Source organism: Gadus morhua, chromosome 8, assembly GCF_902167405.1.
Source record: "Gadus morhua chromosome 8, gadMor3.0, whole genome shotgun sequence".
NCBI classification, from domain to species: Eukaryota; Metazoa; Chordata; class Actinopteri; order Gadiformes; family Gadidae; genus Gadus; species Gadus morhua.
This window is the reverse complement of record NC_044055.1, coordinates 16,205,594-16,226,091: the sequence shown is the minus strand read 5'-3', so window position 1 is coordinate 16,226,091 and position 20,498 is coordinate 16,205,594. Positions and strand designations below refer to the sequence as shown.

At 42.0% G+C, this 20,498-nt stretch overlaps 2 protein-coding genes and 1 long non-coding RNA gene across 3 annotated transcripts; all 3 read right to left on the bottom strand.

Moving 5' to 3' along the window:
* Positions 1-1,363: 1,363 nt before the first annotated feature.
* On the bottom strand, positions 1,364-4,483 carry LOC115548657 (uncharacterized). The gene is made up of 7 exons (XM_030363425.1): positions 4,236-4,483; positions 3,819-4,143; positions 3,582-3,610; positions 3,097-3,153; positions 2,474-2,768; positions 2,204-2,356; positions 1,364-1,630 (listed from the first exon to the last, which is right to left on the bottom strand). The coding sequence occupies exons 1-5, from the start codon at positions 4,276-4,278 to the stop codon at positions 2,554-2,556; spliced, it is 669 nt and encodes a 222-aa protein (XP_030219285.1). The 5' UTR covers positions 4,279-4,483; the 3' UTR covers positions 1,364-1,630; positions 2,204-2,356; positions 2,474-2,553.
* A 1,531-nt stretch (positions 4,484-6,014) lies between these two features.
* LOC115548656 (uncharacterized) lies at positions 6,015-10,949 on the bottom strand. The gene is made up of 4 exons (XM_030363424.1): positions 10,880-10,949; positions 8,879-9,172; positions 8,643-8,741; positions 6,015-8,041 (listed from the first exon to the last, which is right to left on the bottom strand). The coding sequence occupies exons 1-4, from the start codon at positions 10,947-10,949 to the stop codon at positions 7,881-7,883; spliced, it is 624 nt and encodes a 207-aa protein (XP_030219284.1). The 3' UTR covers positions 6,015-7,880.
* A 7,109-nt stretch (positions 10,950-18,058) lies between these two features.
* LOC115548329 (uncharacterized) lies at positions 18,059-20,498 on the bottom strand. The gene is made up of 2 exons (XR_003977575.1): positions 19,092-20,498; positions 18,059-18,370 (listed from the first exon to the last, which is right to left on the bottom strand). It is a non-coding gene; the product is annotated as an uncharacterized LOC115548329 (long non-coding RNA).

The window sequence follows — 20,498 nt, the reverse complement described above, 5'->3', positions numbered from 1 at the left end:
TAAAGAAACACTAACTTTATCATGTTTTGATACTCTTTTAATTACCTTAAATTACCTAAACTAGAATAAACTACACCCGAACCACAAAGAATTCCTTCACAACCACAATAAAGTCAATAAGGTGCTCCTTCAGAACTAAAATGAAATAATCCATAATTACAATAAACGACTTCACCATAAACTCATTCAGAATCACAAAATGGTGCTCCTTCAGAACCATACAAATATTTAGAACCACAGTAAACCTACCTTAATCTTTCAGAACTACTAAGACAATCAATCATTTGATAGGGTGCAAAGCTTTTTCATTATGTCTGTCTGCAGATTTGAGCTTTTCAAGCATTGAGGGGGTTTAATAAGGAATGAAATGTGTTTTGCTCGCCAATGAAGACGTCCAATTTTGGGGGTAATCCAATTTTATCGCACCTTGAATTTTAACACCCTGAGGATACACTAGACTTATAAATGTCTAGAAACTAGCCGGTTAAATTCTAGTTCAAAGTTAACCTTACACTCGAGCAAAGTTAAAATCAATTTCCATTGTGGCTTGAAGCATAGTTGATTCAGAATCGTTGTCATGTTAATTTATTCTTATAGCTAAACCATCCTACAGTTCTACGTATAATGTTCCTTCAACCTGTTCAAACACACATGTTCCAACAGAGGGCCATGAGCCATCCAGACTGACTCAAAGATTAAGAAAATACGCTTCTATAAAATAACATAATTCACCTTATGAATACAACTCCATTAATAGACAACCAGCTAATGCTACATTTGAGAGTTTTATTATTTTAAAAGCATTTTCTTGCATAATAATAATAATAATAATAATAATAATACATTCAGCTCACATTGCGCTTTTCTAAATACTCAAAGTCGCTTAACAGAGTGAATACAGAATAAAAACATTTAATTATAACGTATATAAGTAAGAAGATAAAATTGGGTAAAAATAGGTATCTAAAAAATTTAAATAGGTATAAAAGCGAGGAATAGTTAAAAGGAGGGAGGGTGGAGAAGGGAAGGAGGCTATGTGTTGAAAGCGATCATGAAAAGGTGGGTTTTGAGGGCCTGTTTAAATGAAGGGAGTGTGTAAGAGGATACATGGGTACACGAAACAAGCAACAGAAAACCGTGAAATGCTCATGCAGTTTTCTGGTCCGAACAGTGGAGGGAAAAGAGCAGAAGAACGTGGAGAGTAGGAATGAATAACAACTTTACATTATGACATGATGATCTGATGACATGGTGACATGGTGACATGATGACATGATGACATGGTCACCTCTTATGGTTGTACGAGGTGGGTCTGCTGGTTCTGGGGGACAGCAGCGTCAGTCCAGGGCTGTGGTGGTGCTGGTTCTGGGGGACAGCAGCGTCAGTCCAGGGCTGTGGTGGTGCTGGTTCTGGGGGACAGCAGCGTCAGTCCAGGGCTGTGGTGGTGCTGGTTCTGGGGGACAGCAGCGTCAGTCCAGGGCTGTGGTGGTGCTGGTTCTGGGCGTCCTGCTGGTCTTGTTGGTGTGGAGGAGCAGGAGAGCCAGGCCACAGCAGCAGAGCACACTCTTCACCACCATCACTGTGTAGAGCAGAGACGCCAGCCTGGCTCTGGACATCACCTGGAGGGACTCTGGGACCCCACCAACACACAGCCCATACTGGTTTATACTGGTCCATGTGCACCATAGAGGCCTATGCTGGGTTATACTGGGCCATATGCACCATAGAGGACCATACTGGTTTATACTGGTCCATATGCACCATAGAGGCCTATGCTGGTTTATATTGGTCCATATGCACCATAGAGGCCTGTGCTGGTTTATATGCATCATAGTGGTCTATACTGGTGACGCTATACTGGTTAATATGCACTGTAATGGTTTATACTGGCCTATAGTTATATGTACCCACCATTGTGGTCTATACTAGTTTTTGCAGTTTAAAAAACATTTTTTTACGGGTTTACACGCACCATAGAGGTCTACACTGGTTTATACGTGCCATACTGGTTTATACTGGTTTATAATGGCTTGTACACTCCATACTGTTATAAACTGGTTGTAATGGTTTATAATAGTTTGTACTGGTTTACACTCCATGGTGTATACATATATTAATGTATTCTTGATTAAATACCGCACTGCTAATCCAGGGGCCACTTGAGGTTCCTACAGCAGTTCAGAGTGAGAGCAGCTGATCTTACGGTGTGTTTCATCTGAAGGACCTTCTCTGGGTCTCCCTGGACGCCGGGGGTCTGTAGTTACTGCCGTCGCTAAGGTAACATCTGTCTTTCCGGGGCCTTCTGAAGTCAAGGTCATTTCTATCATTCCGGGGCCTTCTGACGTCAAGGTCATTTCTGTTGGAGGTCAGTCAGTATTTGTGGGTTATTAATAGACTACATGTCCAAGGTGATAGCCAGTGGGGTTAGTGATAGACAACAAGCTGATGTGTAGGGGTTGTAGTTCTTCATTACCTGCTGGGACCTCCACCTCCTGCCGACCGCTCTCATGCTCAACCCTACAGTTGTATTGATCTGTGAGGGTTTCTCCCTGATCAATAACCAGGATGCTGGCAGCGTATGTCGGTGCTCTGAGCTCCAGCTGCTCCCCGTCCTCCCCCCCCCCCTCTGCCCCCCCCTCTCCTCCTCCAGGACACCCGGACCTCCTCAGGGACCATGTCTCTGGCCACACACAGCAGGGAGCGCCGGCCCTTTAAATCAGCTCCCGTCGCTGGGTAGACGCTCACTTTGGGCCGCACCACTGACCTGTCTGAGTTTAACAGAAGAACCAATCGAGAGACAGAACACAAGTCACATGGTGTCAAAACTGTGGAAATATTAGCAGAATTATTATTATTTATTATGTCCCCATAATGATAATTCATAATAATATTATACTGAGGCATAGTTTATTAATAGCATTAGTGATATTTTAAGCTGTACAGACAGAACATGAATCTTCAGACAACACTGACTTCTCTAGCACAACTCAAAGAGGTCAAAAAACAACCAAAAAACTGGAAACATTAATGCACTCATATTCTCCCCAACATAAAATTAAACACAAAGTCATAGAAACCGTGAAGCAGTGATCTTACCTGTAACAACCAGGGTGGTGCCGCGACCAAAGGTTAGGATATCCACAGTGAAATATCCTGTATCATAAACCTCTGCTCACCGCCTGTGATGCCGTCAACGCTGATCAATAACTTGTTGATCACATCGATCACCTACAGATGATCAGCACCACTACAAGGGAGGCGTGGGGATGAATGTTGTTATCCTGAGAGGAGGGCTTTGTAAATACCAGCAGAGTAAATCAGCAGAGTTTATATCGTTCCTCAGTAGAAATGTCTCCAAGATCTTCTTCTCTTTTCATCGTAGGCTTTAATAACCACCGGAGACTCGTTCCTTCTCAAGGAAGACGACGATGTAAGAACTTCAAGAGAGTGCTTCACTACCACAGAGCTCAGTATTTAACTAGAATCTTGTTTCTTGAGGTGTGAGCATGAAGTCTTTAATTTCCGTCCGAGCCTCCAGATGTCTGTCTGTTACTCTTTAGTTTGATCCACCTCACCCTAACCAACAACCAGTTCAGTGATGATATTAACTCTGCACAGTATAGGAGAGGCTTGGATTGAAGCCTAAACTACAGACAGTAAGGTCCAGGCTCTGATCTAACAGGGATTGATACAGATCTTACTGTTCACGTCCAGTTCAAATTAGCGCCTGGCTGTAGATTGAACAGCCAATGAGACATGACCTGCCGGATCATGTGATCACCAGAGTTTTTGTACGGGCAGGAAGGGGAACGTCTCACTGTGTGACACCACTTGTATAACAGGAACAGTAGTAGGTGGCAGAATGGGACGCGTTCACCTTCTGAAGAAACAACTCCCAGCTGTTCTCTTTGAGGACTGATGAGAAATCATCCTTTTGAGGATGTTTGTATCTTTTATCAAGACCACCATTTCTCTTGTTAATGTCGAGAATCAGGGTGAAGGTTTCGCTCTCTTTCTTCTGGTACCAGAAGATATAGTCACCACACTGGTCAGTGTCTGTACATCTGAAGGTGACATTTTCCCCTTCTCTCCTGGTCCACGACACCTGGTCCTGAGTCAGCTCTGCTGCCATGGCAACCACCGCTGTAGGGACAAGAGCACATGGATGAGCATCCGTGTTCTGGGGTGGACGAAACCCAATGTGTGGTGAGTTGTGATTGGTGGGAAACTGTCACCTAAACACAGTGAGCTCCAGGCAGCCCTAGAGAGTAGAAGCATCTGGTCTGTAGGAGAAGCTGAGGAGAGGGGCTGCCACTGAGACCAGGGTGAACCAGGGTGGCCTCAAATAGGTCCTCAACGCCAGCCCACCTCTCCCTGGGCTGGAGTGGGAGGGCTGCTTTTGAGTGACAGCTCAGTGGAACCAATGGCGTGGTGTCTTTGTGTCACACGATTCTGAGCCAGAGGACCAATGGCAGCACAGAGTCAGGATTGACATGTGAGTAAATGGAGAAGAGGCACATTTCAGATGAATGTGTTTGAACCTGTAGCTGAAGTTAAATATAACCACATATCGACCGTTGATTCATTCCTCCAGCAGCAGTGAAGTTGGTGTGTGTGTGCGTGTGTGTGATTGTGTCTTTGTCGGGGATCAGATGAGCTCAGGTTCTCTGTATTAGCGGAGACCTGAATCTGTTTCCTCCATCAGCTTCACCTCCACCGGCTACAGACCACAAACATCTCAGAGCACCACATCCTGTTCCCCAGCACTGATGAGGAGCTGTCAATCAAAACAGCAGCATGGTCGTCTCCTTGACGACGAGGTATCGGTGGAAATGGAAAGACTCTGATCTGTGGTGAGAGAACAGCATGCTTGAACACATACTGCACACTAAAACCACACCGATTATTGTAGAGTTTACGTAAAGTTATTTAATAATCTACTCAGAAGTATCCTAAACACATGTATTAGCAACAAGAAAAATAAAATCCATAAATCAGATTCCAAAAAAGCAAGAATATATGTTATTTGTGCCCAAAAGATATTTACAATATTTAGATAATTTAAATATAGAAATCCTTAAATATGCAACCTACAAAGAAATCAGCTAAATATTGGCTTTTATTCAAATTCATCCAAATAAGTAGAATATAGATATATGAATAAAAAAAAATGGAAATGTGTGTGTGTTAAATGACTAAATCTAGAGTAACGTAAGGACGCTCTCAATGGTGGCTTGGTAGAACTGCTGCATCCCCTTGCAGGCCACCCCAAACTTCTTTAGTTGGCGGAGGAAAAAGAGCCTCTGGTGGGCTTTTTTAATAATAGTAGTGATGTTATCTACCCATTTCAGAGAGGAGGAGATTATTGTGCCCAGAAATTTGAAGCTGTCTACCCGTTCCACCACCGCCGCATTGATGGACAGAGGTTGGGTCTCCTTTCTCTGTCTTCGGAAGTCCACCTCTAGGTTGTGGTGGGAACACCATTCAGTTAAAGAAAGGATCTCATTTCTGTAGGCACTGTCATCATCCCCTGCATTCAACCCTATCAAGGTTGTATCATCAGCGAATTTAAGCATTTTCACTGATTCACTGTGTGATATGCAGTCATTAGTGTACTCAGAATATGACAGAGGTGATAATACACACCCCTGGGGGGCACCAGTACTAATGTGTTTGGCCTGTGACAACTTGTTATTGATATTGACAACTTGTGTTCTTTGCTGTAGGAAATCTAAAATCCAGTGACATAAGGAGTTCTGGACACCCATGTTTTGGAGGTTATAGAAAAGTTTGCTGGGTACAATCGTATTAAAAGCAGAGCTGCAGTCTATAAAAAGTACCTTTGCATAGTTGCCTGGGGACTCAAGATGTTGTAGAATAGAGTGGATACCAAGTGACATAGCATCCTCAACAGACCTATTAGTCCTATATGCAAACTGAAAGGGGTCTAGACAGACAGCTTTGGACAGATGATCACATATGATTTTTTCAAACACTTCCACTAACACATTGAATTATAAGTGAAATATAAATATAAGTCTTTATTCAATTACATTACATTCCAAATTAAACCAAAATAATAGACCAAGAGATCAACAACAAAGCAAAGATTAAGATTCCCATCCATCTACTAATGTAGCAAGATAATACAATTATTTCTACTGCACAATATTTGTTGATCTTTTCAGATTTATTTTGGTGCTCTATGATAGAGTGAGATAGACAGGAGTTATGGGCGAGAGAGGGGAGGACATGCAGCAAAGGACCGCGGGTAGGAATCGACCCGGGGCGCTGCGGGGAGGACTGGCCCCTAAATGTTACGCGCTCTAACCGGTGAGCCCCACTGCGCAGTTTTACACATCTTTATCGTGAATATTTTCATTGACTGGAACATTTCTGCCACTGTCTTCGCAATATTTTTCCATGAATAAATATGGGCTGTGATATTTGTTGTCTGTAGATCAGGTTTCAGACTCAAATGGAGACTCGAACTCAGGTTGAGGAGGTTAAACCAAAATGATCTTAATCTCTGCAGATCTATCAGAAATAATGATTGCCAGCAAACAAAAGTTTAATCATTAACTAGGACACTTACTAGACTTGCTTAGCTACAGGACGGGACCTTCAGACAAACGGATAACAAACGGAGGGCTTAACAACACATGAGGACACAATTAACAAATCAACAAATCAAACCAGGAGGAAGTAAATCTAGATAACGATGGGAAGGAAAAGAATAACTGAGGACATCTGGAGGAAGAAACTAAAACGACACAAAGACAAACAACCGTTGAAACTGTGACAGGTTGGTTGTATAATTATCATGGGCAGCCATTTCCTGCATCCCCTGGTATTAATAAAAAAGAAACAACTACTATCATCAATAGGCTAAGGTGCTCCTTCAGAACTACAATAAAATATTTCAGAATTACAATAAACTACTTCTGATTCACAATAAACTCATTCAAAATCACAAAATGTTGTTCCTTCAGAACTACAATAAAAATATTTAGAACTACAGTAAACCTACCTAACTCTTTCAGAACTACAAAGGCAATCAATCAGTTGACATGCATGGTGCAAAGCTTTTTCCTTATGTTTGTCTGCAGATTTGAGCTTTTCAGGGATTTAGGGGGTTTATTAGGAAAGGAAATGTGTTTTGGAGACTGACTCAAAGATTAAGAAGATACGCTCCCATAAAGTATTCACAACATAATTCACCTTATGAGTCCAACTCCATTGATGGACAACCGGCTAATGTTACCTTTGAGATTTTTATTATTTTAAATGCATATTCTTACGTAATAATAATCATAATAATAATAATAAATTCAGCTTATATAGCGCTTTTCTAAATACTCAAAGTCGCTTATTAACAGAGTGAACACAGAATAAAAACATTTAATAATATCATATATAAGTAAGAAGATAAAATAGGGTGAAAATAGTTATCTAAAAAACTGAAATAGGTATAAAAGACTCGTTAAAAGGAGGGAGGGTAGAGAAGGGAAGGAGGTTATGTGTTGTAAGCGATCTTGAAAAGGTGGGTTTTGAGGGCCTGTTTAAATGAAGGGAGTGTGTTAGATGATACATGGGCGACACTACACACTAAGAAACATGAAACAGAAAACCGTGAAACACCACTGCAGTATTCTGGTCCAAACTGTGGAGGGAAAAGAGCAGAAGAATGTGGAGAGTAGAAATGAATAACATGATGACATGATGACATGAAGACATGATGACCTCTTATGGTTGTACGAGGTGGGTCTGCTGGTTCTGGGGGACAGCAGCGTCAGTCCAGGGCTGTGCTGGTGCTGGTTCTGGGGGACAGCAGCGTCAGTCCAGGGCTGTGGTGGTGCTGGTTCTGGGGGACAGCAGCGTCAGTCCAGGGCTGTGGTGGTGCTGGTTCTGGGCGTCCTGCTGGTCTTGTTGGTGTGGAGGAGCAGGAGAGCCAGGCCACAGCAGCAGAGCACACTCTTCACCACCATCACTGTGTAGAGCACAGACGCCAGCCTGGCTCTGGACAGCACCTGGAGGGACTCTGGGACCCCACCAACACACAGCCCATACTGGTTTATACTGGGCCATATGCACCATAGAGGCCTATGTAGTTTATACTGGTCCATGTGCACCATAGAGGCCTATGCTGGTTTATACTGGTCCATATGCACCATAGAGGCCTATGCTGGTTTATACTGGTCCATATGCATCATAGTTGTCTATACTGGTGACGCTATACTGGTTAATATGCACCGTAATGGTTTATACTGGCCTATAGTTATATGTAGACAACATTGTGGTCTATACTGGTTTTCACATTTTAAAAAAGTATTTTTTACTGGTTTTAACACACCATAGTGGTCTACACTTTTCTATACTGGTTCATATGCACCATAGAGGCCTATGCTGGTTTATACAGGGCCATATGCACCATAGAGGCCTATGTGGTTTATACGTGCCATACTGGTTTATACTGGTTTATAATGTCTTGTACAGTCCATACTGTTATAAAGTGGTTGTAATGGTTTATAATAGTTTGTACTGGTTTACACTCCATGCTGTATTGATGAGATACCGCATTGCTAATCCAGAGGCCACTTGAGATTCCTACAGCAGTTCAGAGTGAGAGCAGCTGATCTTACGGTGTGTTTCATCTGAAGGACCGTCTCTGGGTCTCCCTGGACGCCGGGGGTCCGTAGTTACTGCCGTCGCTAAGGTAACATCTGTCTTTCCGGGGCCTTCTGAAGTCAAGGTAGTTTCAGTCAGAGGTGAAAGTCAGCGTTTGTGGGTTATTAATAGACTACATGTCCCAGGTGATAGACAGTGTGGTTAGTGATGGACAATAAGCTGATGTGTAGGGGTTGTAGTTCTTCATTACCTGCTGGGACCTCCACCTCCTGCCGACCGCTCTCATGCTCAACCCTACAGATGTATTGATCCATGAGGGTTTCTCCCTGATCAATAACCAGGATGCTGGCAGCGTATGTCGGGGCTCGGAGCTCCAGCTGCTCCCCGTCCTTCCCCCCCCCTCCGCCCCCCCCTCTCCTCCTCCAGGACACCCGGACCTCCTCAGGGACCATGTCTCTGGCTACACACAGCAGGGAGCGCCGGCCCTTTAAATCAGCTCCCGTCGCTGGGTAGACGCTCACTTTGGGCCGCTCCACTGACCTGGCTGAGTTTAACAGAAGAACCAATCGAGAGACAGAACACAAGTCACATGGGGTCAAAACTGGGAAAATATTAGCAGAATTATTATATTACAACATATGTTAAGTTATAAACAATTCTGAAAACAACATGAAGTGAGGCAATCATTTCATAATTTGTGTTCAATTATTACAATTATCATTAGTATAATTACTGTTATTAATATTATAACGATTTTAACAATAATAATAATTATTTATAATTTTTGTAATTATTCAAAGAAACTTCATCAGCGATCTAAAAAAATAGAATAATACATATTAACATTTATAACTTAGTAATATATACAATACAGCTGAATTAAATATCAAGCCTAGATAACATATGTAGATAAAAATTGATTTTTCAATTACTATTATTATTATTAAAATATTATTTATACTGTGTGAAATAATAGTTGTATTTAAGCAGGAAGATTATACATTCACATAATAAAATAGAATAGAAACTGAAAAGGAGGCTTTAATTAATGTTGGCCAACTGCTGACTAAATGAATGATACAAAATGAATATTGGTGGTTTGAAAATTGTCAGAGCCGATTTTAATCTCCATCTTGACAATTCATAATATGTTTATAAATATTAATCATTAATTACCTAATATTCTGACATATCATACTGATTTATAGTTTATTAATGGCATTAGCGATATTTTAAGCTTTACAGGCATACATCTCCAGACAACACTGACTTCTCCAGCACAACTCAAACAGGTGAAACAACCAACTGGAAATATTATTACACTCACATATATTCTCCCCAACGTGGCATGAAACACAAAGTCATAGAAACCATGAGGAAGGTATCTTACCGGTAACAACCAGGGTGGTGCCGCGTCCAAAGATATAGACGCCCACAGTGAAATATCCTGTATCATAAACCTCTGCTCACTGCCTGTGATGCTGTCAGCGCTGATCAATAACTTGTTGAACACATCGATCCCCTATAGATGATCAGCACCACTACAAGGGAGGCGTGAGGATGAATTTTCTTGTCCTGAGAGGAGGGCTTTGTAAGAGGCTGCAGAGTAAATCAGGAGAGTAGATGTCACTACTTGTGTTCAGTAGAAATTACTCCAAGGTCTTCATACCTCTTCATTGAAGGCTTTGTAACAACTGAAGACTCTTTCCTTCCCATGGAAGGCAACAATGTAAGACCTTTCAGAGAGTGCTTCATTACCACAGAGCTCAGTATTATACTAGATTGTTGTATTTTTAGCAAGGAGAGATCAAGGCTTGGATTTAAGCCTAAACTACAGACATTAAGGTCCAGGCTGTGATCTAACGGAGACAACAGTGACTGACCCAGATCTTCCTGCTCATGTCTATTAGCATCAACGTCATGCTGTAGATTGAACAGCCAATGAGACATGACCTGTGAGGTCATGTGATCACCAGAGTTCTTGTAGGGGCAGGAAGGAGAACGCCTCACTGTGTGCGACCACTTGTCAAACAGGAACAGTAGTAGGTGGCAGAATGGGACGCTTTCACCTTTTGAAGCGACAACTCCCAGCTGTTGTCTTTGAGGACTGATGAGAAGTCATCTTCCTGAGGATGGTTGAACCCTTTTTGTAATTGACCCAAACTTTTTTCAAAAGAAAGAATCACGGCTAACGTTTCCCCCTCTTTCTTCTGGTACCAGTAGATAAGACCACACTGGTCAGTGTCTGTACATCTGAAGGAGACATTTTCCCCTTCTCTCCTGGTCCACGACACCTGGTCCTGAGTCAGCTCTGCTGCCATGGCAACCACCGCTGTAGGGACAAGAGCACATGGATGAGCATCCGTGTTCTGGGGTGGACGAAACCCGATGTGTGGCGAGTTGTGATTGCTGGGAAACTGTCACCTAAACACAGTGAGCTCCAGGCAGCCCTAGAGAGTAGAAGCATCTGGTCTGTAGGAGAAGCTGAGGAGAGGGGCTGCCACTGAGACCAGGGTGAACCAGGGTGGCCTCAAATAGGTCCTCAACGCCAGCCGACCGCCCCAAGGGGCCGACTTCGAGGGCTGCTTTTGAGTGACATGCCAGTTTAGCCAATGGCGTGGTGCCTGTGTGTCACGTGAATCAGAACGACATATCTGGTGGTTTCCTTCCCCAGCAGCAGTGGAGTTGGTGTGTGTGTGTGTGTGTGTGTGTGTGTGTGTGCGTGTGCGTGTGATTGTGTCTTTGCTCGGAGATCAGATGAGCTCAGGTTCTCTGTATTAGCGGAGACCTGCATCTGTTTCCTCCATCAGCTCCACCTCCACCGGCTGCAGACCACAAACAACTCAGAGCACCACATCCTGTTACCCAGCACTGATGACGAGCTGTCAATCAAAACAGCAGCATGGTCGTCTCCTTGACGACCGAGGTATGGTGGAAAATGGAGAGACTCTGATCTGTGGTGAGAGAAGAGAAGGCCTGAACGCGTATATCAAATAAAACATTATTATAGAGTTCACATCCATCAATCAAAAAACGACTTCAGTGATATAGAAACTATTATGCACAATATGTTAGGACAACTTTACATTGAAATGTTTGTTGAGACAAAGGAATTCTAGAACATAACTTCAAACGTCTAGCCTAAATAAGAACATAGACATTAAATAAAAAATACAATATATGAAAGTAAATAAATAATTGCACAAATCCGATCCGACAACCACTACGACAAAGGCAAGGGTAATAGCCAACCCGGTATAACGCGATTGCGTGCTCCTGCGCACAAACGTTAATCTATTGAAGCGTGTTCCAGAGCACGATAGTCCGACTTTTTGCGTGTTACACAGAACGAAATTTAAACCAATGCATTCTGAATGGGAGTGTTCTAAGACAATTAACGTGCTCCACAAAACGGTACGAGAGAGAGAGAAAGAGAGAGAGGGAGGGACAGAGAGAGAGAGAGAGAGCGAGAGAAAGGGTGTGCGCAGATAGTACAGTGCACCCTAGTTATGTTTATGCCAAAACCACAAATGCTATATGTATATATATATTTATATATTGCCTAATTATATATATTGCCTATATATATGTATAGGCTATATATATAATTAGGCTATAATTATATAATTTAGCGTGTAATGAGACAATCTATAGCCAAATTGTCGAAGATGCCCGAGAATCTTCGGGGATATCAGCATGGGAAATCGGCGAATGAGACCCATGAACCTATAAAGAAAGACGTCATCTCAAGCGGGAGAGAACGTTTGCGGTGCTGGTTTTTGTCACGTAAATACAGGGCTCTGTCATCTCTCATGCATTCGGCGTGAGATACACGCAATTCAACCTATGCACACGCTCGAACCTGTGCCGTGTTCCAATACCCGTACTGTCCGTACTTACTAGCCAAAATTTGAGTAAGATCCGGCGAAAGGAGTATGCTTCAAGGACCCGGATGCCGTCCTCAAAACGGGCTAATCCTAAAGTGTGGATCGAAGGACACTCCCCGTACTCAACGGCAGCCATCTTAGCTACGTAGCGGAAGAGGCGGAGCCAGGCTGAGCCAAAGTCGGCGCATTTTCCACATAGCCTGCATTAATAGTCATTTTGCAGTTTTTATAGTTTTTATAGCTGCTAGGCGTATAGAGTTCACCGTTCAAAGCGGGATGTTTATTGCGGGGAGTAGCCACGGCGGCAGTCGTGATCGTAATTTCCGGTTAGTGCACCACAGAGTACTCGATTTGGAACAGCACTCACATCTGAAAAAATAACGTAGTAGATAGTGCGGATAGTATACTTCCTTTAAGTATACTCATGGAAGAACGGGTATGGGCTCACGAAAATACGTGACACTGTCACGTTATTTAATCCATTGAAACGTGATCAGGGACACGTAGGCCTATTTTCTAAATTTTGTATTTCAATTGGAAGTAGGCTATTTGTCGTGTCACTAAGCATGACTTCCAAACTAAGGTTCTGTCCGGGAGCGTTCTCCCTAATGCCCCTTATGGAGCTCCGTACAGATCATTCATTGTTGAAAATTGTCTGTGATAACTAACAAATGACAGCTTTTGGCCACCCGTTTCTACTTAAAATTGTCTGTGATAACTAACAATATGAGTCGCTAGCCCTAAAGGAAGTGATGCAATAGGTGACTGAGGGTCAACATTTGAGAACCCCTTTTATCAAAGGGGGTCTCAAAGGACTCATACGCTTCAACAGCGGCTGCAGCAGAAGTGTGGAGACGAAAGATGATATCAAGACATTTATAGAATATTCCCATTCACATGATTCTTCGCACGACCTGCAGGTTGGAGAGACTGAAATAAACCCCAAAATGAGTAATAATGTAAAAGCAGCCAAGTCCCACAAATTGCTTGAACTATATTTCATTCAATTGTTTCGTTGATATGCATTATTGAAAAGTTTCAAGCATATGGATTTAATGCAATATCCACAAACAGTTCAAAATGGTACCATGAAATGTCTTGTTTATTGTATTAACCAGTTCATTTCTCTTTTGTGAAAGTCACCAAAAGTCGAAAAAAGTTAAACGCAAGGTCACAGGCTAACAGTGGAGCTGTGTTGGGAACCAGCAGCCAAGAGCTTCCATGGAAACTTTCTACCCATGTTAAATAGATTTAGTTGGCAGTTCCTTTTCTGCCACTTTTTTAAACTTGTGGAAGCACTTTGCAGTACTGGGAGACCCCATTTCTAACGGCAATGGAGCTAGATTCTAAAAATATCAAAAGATGCCCAAAGCAAATACCTTTAACCCATAGTTGTGTTTTATCAAATTAAAAAATGTCAGTTTCATTGACCACAAATTGAGCAGAAATATTTTGCATACAAATCTTTAAATAGTTTAACCACATTAAGAACAATACATTTGTTAATTTTTTTTATTAGTGAAGCCACAAGTTTTGCACATTATCCAAACAGATTACCTGAAATGTTGATATTTCAGCCCTTTCGGGTTAAAACAAGAGAAAAGGACAACCTAAGAGTGAAAAGTTTGGGTTAGGTGACCTATAGTTCAAAGATGTCCCTGGTCAGGTAGACTAAATAAAAGTGTATTCCCAATTGCTCCAGGACATTCGTGTAATTTACTTGTGAGCTCTCCCTCAAGCCTAGAGACAGTGTTGAACCACCAACTGAAAGAGGGTATTTGCCATTAGTATGAGTGACAACATTTCATGGCTATTAATTTAGTTCATTATATTTAGCCGATTTGAATAGACTTTTCTAGCAGGTGAGGCTGTCAAACTAAATATGGAGCAACTACAAAAAGTAAATTTGCAGCATGACCAAATTATACAAAAAGTATAGGAACTGTTCTATATGGTGCTCTCAGATATGTTTTAGAAGTCTCTTTTGATAGGCAGTGAATAATTGTCTTTGTCACCCTGTAGTCATGCCATCAAATCTGTTGGGCAAAGTACCGCTACTGATTAATCCATTAGACTCACCAGTCAAGTCCCCCTAGTTAGAAAATGGAAGAAACCCAGTTAGTCATGTTAATTATTCTGTTGTTACAAATGAAGACTAATACTTTCCACATATTGCGATCCAAGTTAATGGCTGTAGTCTTGGATTTTATAGTTCTATATGAATAGATTCAATTTACTAAACTATTAATCATGCTTCAGAAGAATTAACCTTTCTTGGATGGCAGATCTGCCACAAGCCTCCATTGCCACAACCGCCAGATGGCTTACGACCTACGGGAACTCCTCGACTACTGCAAGCCTACAAATTGGCTCTTGCACACTAGACACGCATTTTGCTTTATTTTAGGTTTTCAAGCATCTTAAAATACCCAAATCATCGCTCCAATACACAAGTCAGCTAATGGCCTACAAGGAAATGCTGAAGCTAGTGATGGCGATAGAAATGGACAAGCTTGCGTGTACAAATATGCAACTAGAATTGCAAGGTTCACAGCCCAGTTGCATAAGTGGTCACAACCGTTGGATTGCAAGGTTAAAAAAAAAGGGGAAAGGGTAAAAAAAAAAAAACTTCCCACAAACTAGTCAACATGGTCAATTGAAAGCATGTACAAAACGACCCTGGAATAGTCAAATGCAGCTTTACTGCGGATGAATTAAGCCAAATTGCATAAACATCCAATGGTAAACAGTATACAAATGCAATCAAGGTTGCACTCACACTAGGCCATCTGGCCGTGGCAACTGTGGCCTGGCCACGGTAGGCTCTTGTACATACGCCATCACGTCGCTAGCATCCAAACAATTCTACCAAACCTTAACCAACTAGTAAAAAATGGAACAAAACTTTAGCATACACCTAGTGACTAATCACCTTGTCCAGGGGTGTTCCAACATGGTTTACCAGAGGGCCTTGTGGACTTAAAGTAAGCCACAAATTTGACAGAGAGCACGGAATGACGTTAAACTAAGCTAATCTACAGGTTACTAGTGCTAGTGCAATTACATGAGCATTTTGCACAATATTTGTACTCCAATGCTACGTAAAGCAGGCTTCTTCAGAAACCCGTAGCCTGCTACATTGAAGGGCAACTGTAACAAATCCTGACCAAGACCGAAAGATTGCTCTGGAAGCCACTACGGCCAACGCAGCATATTACTGCGTGGACCGTGGTGGCTTCCAGATCAACCCTTCGGTGGACCATTCATACACATGTATTCCGAGGATGTTTTGAAGACACTGGAGTCCCATTGCACTAGATTTTTGAAGACTAAGTTGGTATGGGGGGGCCCAAAGGGGGCCCCCCCATAGATCTTGTCAGTCAGTCATCTAACACCTGTCAAGAAAAACACACACATCACAAGATACAAAGCAGCAAAGCTAGGTTAACAAACAGCGGCAACATGCATGTCAAGGTGCAAAGAGCAGGGTTACTGATGGCCTGTGTCCGAGGAGACAGCCCAAAAACTTCAACATTTAATAAAGGAACATTACTTTTACTCACTGCGGTGGTCTGTTTCGAAGTGCCATGCTGGTAGCAATATTGGTCTGGGCTGCTCAGTCAAATGCCCACAAAAACAAACACGCTACAACGCATGCTTCCAGTTTGTATAAAGTGACGATAGTGATCTGCAATCTAGATCGAAAACTTTCAACACTCCCTAAACTCAACCTCGATTGAAACAGGCCGATGCAAAGTAAACCAAACCCATTGTGTTCAACTTTAATAAAGGGTACGTGACAGGTGATCTCAATAAGAGCTAATCAGAAAGAACACACTGTGATCGGCCATGAGTGAGACGTTCAAAACGAGAACGAGGATTTAACACCAGACGGAGTTGTTGCCATTCAAATTCAAATTTCTTTAATATTGGATAGGTTATGATATCAATGATTTGGGCTTTGAGTAGGCCTATATTTCTTAAATATATTTCTTAAATTTTTTCAGCCCTTCACCTTTTGATATGAAATCTATAATCTCAGTTTCTCTATAATTTGCCCAACACATATTTTATTCTTTATTTTGCCATTCATATTGAATCTTTACTGTGTTTTATTGTACAACACAATCATCGAATAATTATTGATAATACTCTCCCATTGTGTTGATATCCATCTCCTTGGCTGCATTAAGACGAGGCTCGGGTCAGAGCAAAGATCGGGATCCACACATGATAAGGGATAAAGTTATTTATTAGAATAAAATAAGTATCATGAAATCTGTAAAGGGATTAGTGTAGCGTATGGAAGATTAGAAAATGTGTGATTACATGGTTTGGACAGAAAACCAGTACCAAAATCACAAGGACCGACCGAGCCAGAACGGAGGAAACTTACCCAGACAGACAAAACAATTACTGGGAACAACAAACCATCTTTACCATGTTGGAAATACCCAAACAAAATGCAACAAACCAAACCTGAACAGCAAACCAACATATGTGACCAACCAACTGAACTACTGACCAAACACACAATTCTTTCGACTAGCCTATGTATATGGGCAGTCTAAAGTGTGCTGTGGGGATGTTGAATAGTGTTAACATAAAACAAAACATGGAACCAATCCAAAGGTCCAAAACCTTAAGGAACCACCCTAAACAGAACCCAAGCCCACCTGCCTCTGTGGAAAGAGAGAGAGACTGGCTAAAGCCTGCGTGGCAGACCTACACAGGTGCACCTCATCAGCTGACAAGCCTCTCAGCCCCGCCCACTGGCTACCTGTAGCAGGTAGGCAAACACAGAGGACCCAGCAGACGAAGGAGAGAGAGAGCAGTCACAGCTGTCACATCTATTGCCTGAAGATTCTTTGTTTGTCTCCAACAAAACCTTCCAAACAGATGAATCATTGGCTCATCCCAGAAGTGTCAAATTACTTTTATGTGTCAAAACGGGCAGGGTGGTCGTGGACTCCTGAAAAATACTATGGTTGTTTTGTATGTAGAATAAAATGCCATTGTACATTAAAAAAAAAAGGGAAGACTTTCACAATGCAGGATTCTGGGAATGCAGTGATGGAATCCCGATAACACCTGTTCCCTAATAAATGGGCTCAAGATTCTGAGTCTGCCTGCAAGAGGTTGTGTGTGTGTGTGTGTGTGTGTGTGTGTGTGTGTGTGTGTGTGTGTGTGTGTGTGTGCGTGTGCGCGATTGCGTGCTCCTGCGGACGAACGTTAATCTATTGAAGCGTGTTCCAGAGCACGATAGTCCGACTTTTTGCGTGTTACACAGAACGAAATGTAAACCAATGCATTCTGAATGGCGGTGTTCTAAGACAATTATATCTGTACGGAGCTCCATAAGGGACATTAGGGAGAACGCTCCCGGACAGAACCTTAGTTTGGAAGTCATGCTTAGTGACACGACAAATAGCCTACTTCCAATTGAAATACAAAATTTAGAAAATAGGCCTACGTGGGGGGGGAAGGGGGGGGGCAACAATGAATATAATACCGGGTGTAAAGAACAGAAGAGTGTAGCAGGGTTTCAACCAATATACCATTTATTACATAACTGAGTCCTAAATCAACACAGAAAGAACCAATAACAATATCCCTCCACTGAGGGAGCAATGCCACGACGAAGAGCCCACATAGCTCCCACATAGCTCCGACTCGCGACCGACAGCGACCGACAGCGACCGACAGCGACCGACAGCGACCGACAGCGACCCCACTCGGTTCGCCTATCTGGCCCACTGGCCACGTATGCTCTCATCCCTGCAGCTTTATACCAATCCACTTGATTGCTGAGGGGCTGCAGGTGTGTCTGATCAGTCCGATGGGGAGGGTGATACCTGGAACAGCACACCAAACAGTAGGGGGAAAACACACACACGTAGCAGTTACGTTTTTAGCATAATTATTCTTTAATTAATTAGCCTAAAACCAGTGTCTATTACTGTTTTGATATTATTTGAAACGCTTTTTCACCTTTAATTGTAGGCTACTATTACAAATAGGCTATAGCCTATTGATATGCCTCAACCTATTTTAACCGCCAGCGCCTCGATCTCTTTCCTAAAAAACCAACTCTGCGACTCCTCCCCCTATCAAATTCCTTCTCATAATAACAGCTGCTAATCGGGTAATATGATCCAATTACGATTCTTTTTTTCTGGCGATGCGTTATCCACAAATGCATTCCTTCGCTTGCTCTTGAATATAGTTTGTGCTGCAGTGCAATTTCATTGAAACTTTGCGCAATGTACAAAACCATTTTTATTATTTTAATGTTAAAAGGACTGTCTTCATTGAAACTTATTTTGGTCAAGTTTCCAAACAGAGCGCTCACACCGGCGCCGCCATAGGTTACAGGGAGAAACCTAGATAGGTCTAAGAAAAGATAACCTCGCGTCCACATGATAAATGGCCGCAGTCTTGAGCCCACTGGGGCCATCTGGACAACACGAACTTGATTCACTTTTTTCTTTCTTGAATATCGTCTTATGTTGTATTTATTGTAATGTTTTTATTGTCTATATACGTGTATGTTAATGATGTTTAGAACTTCATCACCTGTTCTTATGAAACGTCACCACCTGTCTTGAACTGACCTGTGAGGGGACAAATTGCATATTTGGAATGATTGTTTACAATTCTTCAGCATGATTTTTACGATTTTTAAAATCAATAAATACCCTAATTATTAATTTAACATTCTTCATGGTCATCTCTGTTGTGCATCACTCGTGTTTCAAACGTTTTTTTTTTGAAGATCTACCACATGCGTTTGCCTTTTCAGGTTTTAAACTGCTTAACTTACCTGAACTCAGAACCTTCTTCAGAACTACATTCAACTCATTCAGAGCATTTGGTTCGTTCTACACAGCAGGGATTCCCCATGAAGCATCGTGATGGCTTACTGTACACAGCAAATGAAGGCCAAGATATATGAGGCAAACATGGTGTTTCAGTCAGACATAAGTCATTTTTGACAGACATTGAAACATCGTCATTCAAAGAACTCAACAATAACTTCAAAACAATTTATAAAAATAACAATATTTGGTGTAGCCTACAATGAACAGATATTATGCATTTGACAAAATATTTATGAAAACCCCTGCGATAGCCTATAGCCTACTCTCAGTAGTTTATGCCCACACGATAGTATGTCAGTGGTTGAGGTGCTTTAGGCCTACGTCATGCTACAACTAGCACACGAGAAGGCCCTAACTTTAACAGGATGGTCAAGCCAACGTAACTGTACATGTGAAAAGATAAACCCTAAATTCAGTCATCCATACTGTATGGACGCTGGTCCCAATCAGATAATCAGATGTTTCCCCAATAATGCTCATGGGGAAACAATGCTGAGCAGAACAAACCAAATGCGCACGGATTGGGAAATCCGTGCGCACTGTTTCGGAATCCGATTGAACGGTTTACAAAACGGATTTAAACAAAAATGTAGGCCTACACACTTACTATGTGAGTGACATCAGAGGGGCTCCGTAGCCTATATATCTGTTCATAGCAAACAAAATATTGTTATGTTAAAACATTGTTTTTCTTCTATTTTGTTGAGTAGCCTACTTTGAATGATGATATTTGAATGTTTGTTCAAAATAATAATAATAATAATAATAATAATAATAATAATAATAATAAAGCATGTTTGGCTTCATCTTAAATATATCATATCTAGCCTAGGCATACTCATGCATTAAGCCTGTGTCACAAAGCCGTCAAAACGCTTCATGGGGAACTTCTGCTGCGTAGAACGAAACAGATTCATGCGCACGGATTGGGAATCCGAGGGAACGGTGTGACCCCTGAGGGGCTCCGTAGATTTATAACTAGCATTCCAGCCATGTATAAACCTAATTAATCAGCATCTTTGAATCTGCATACAGCTCTCCCATGGGAGAGCCCATGCCTATGAGATCGAAAAATATGAATGGGTTTCAATGGAGGGAAAGC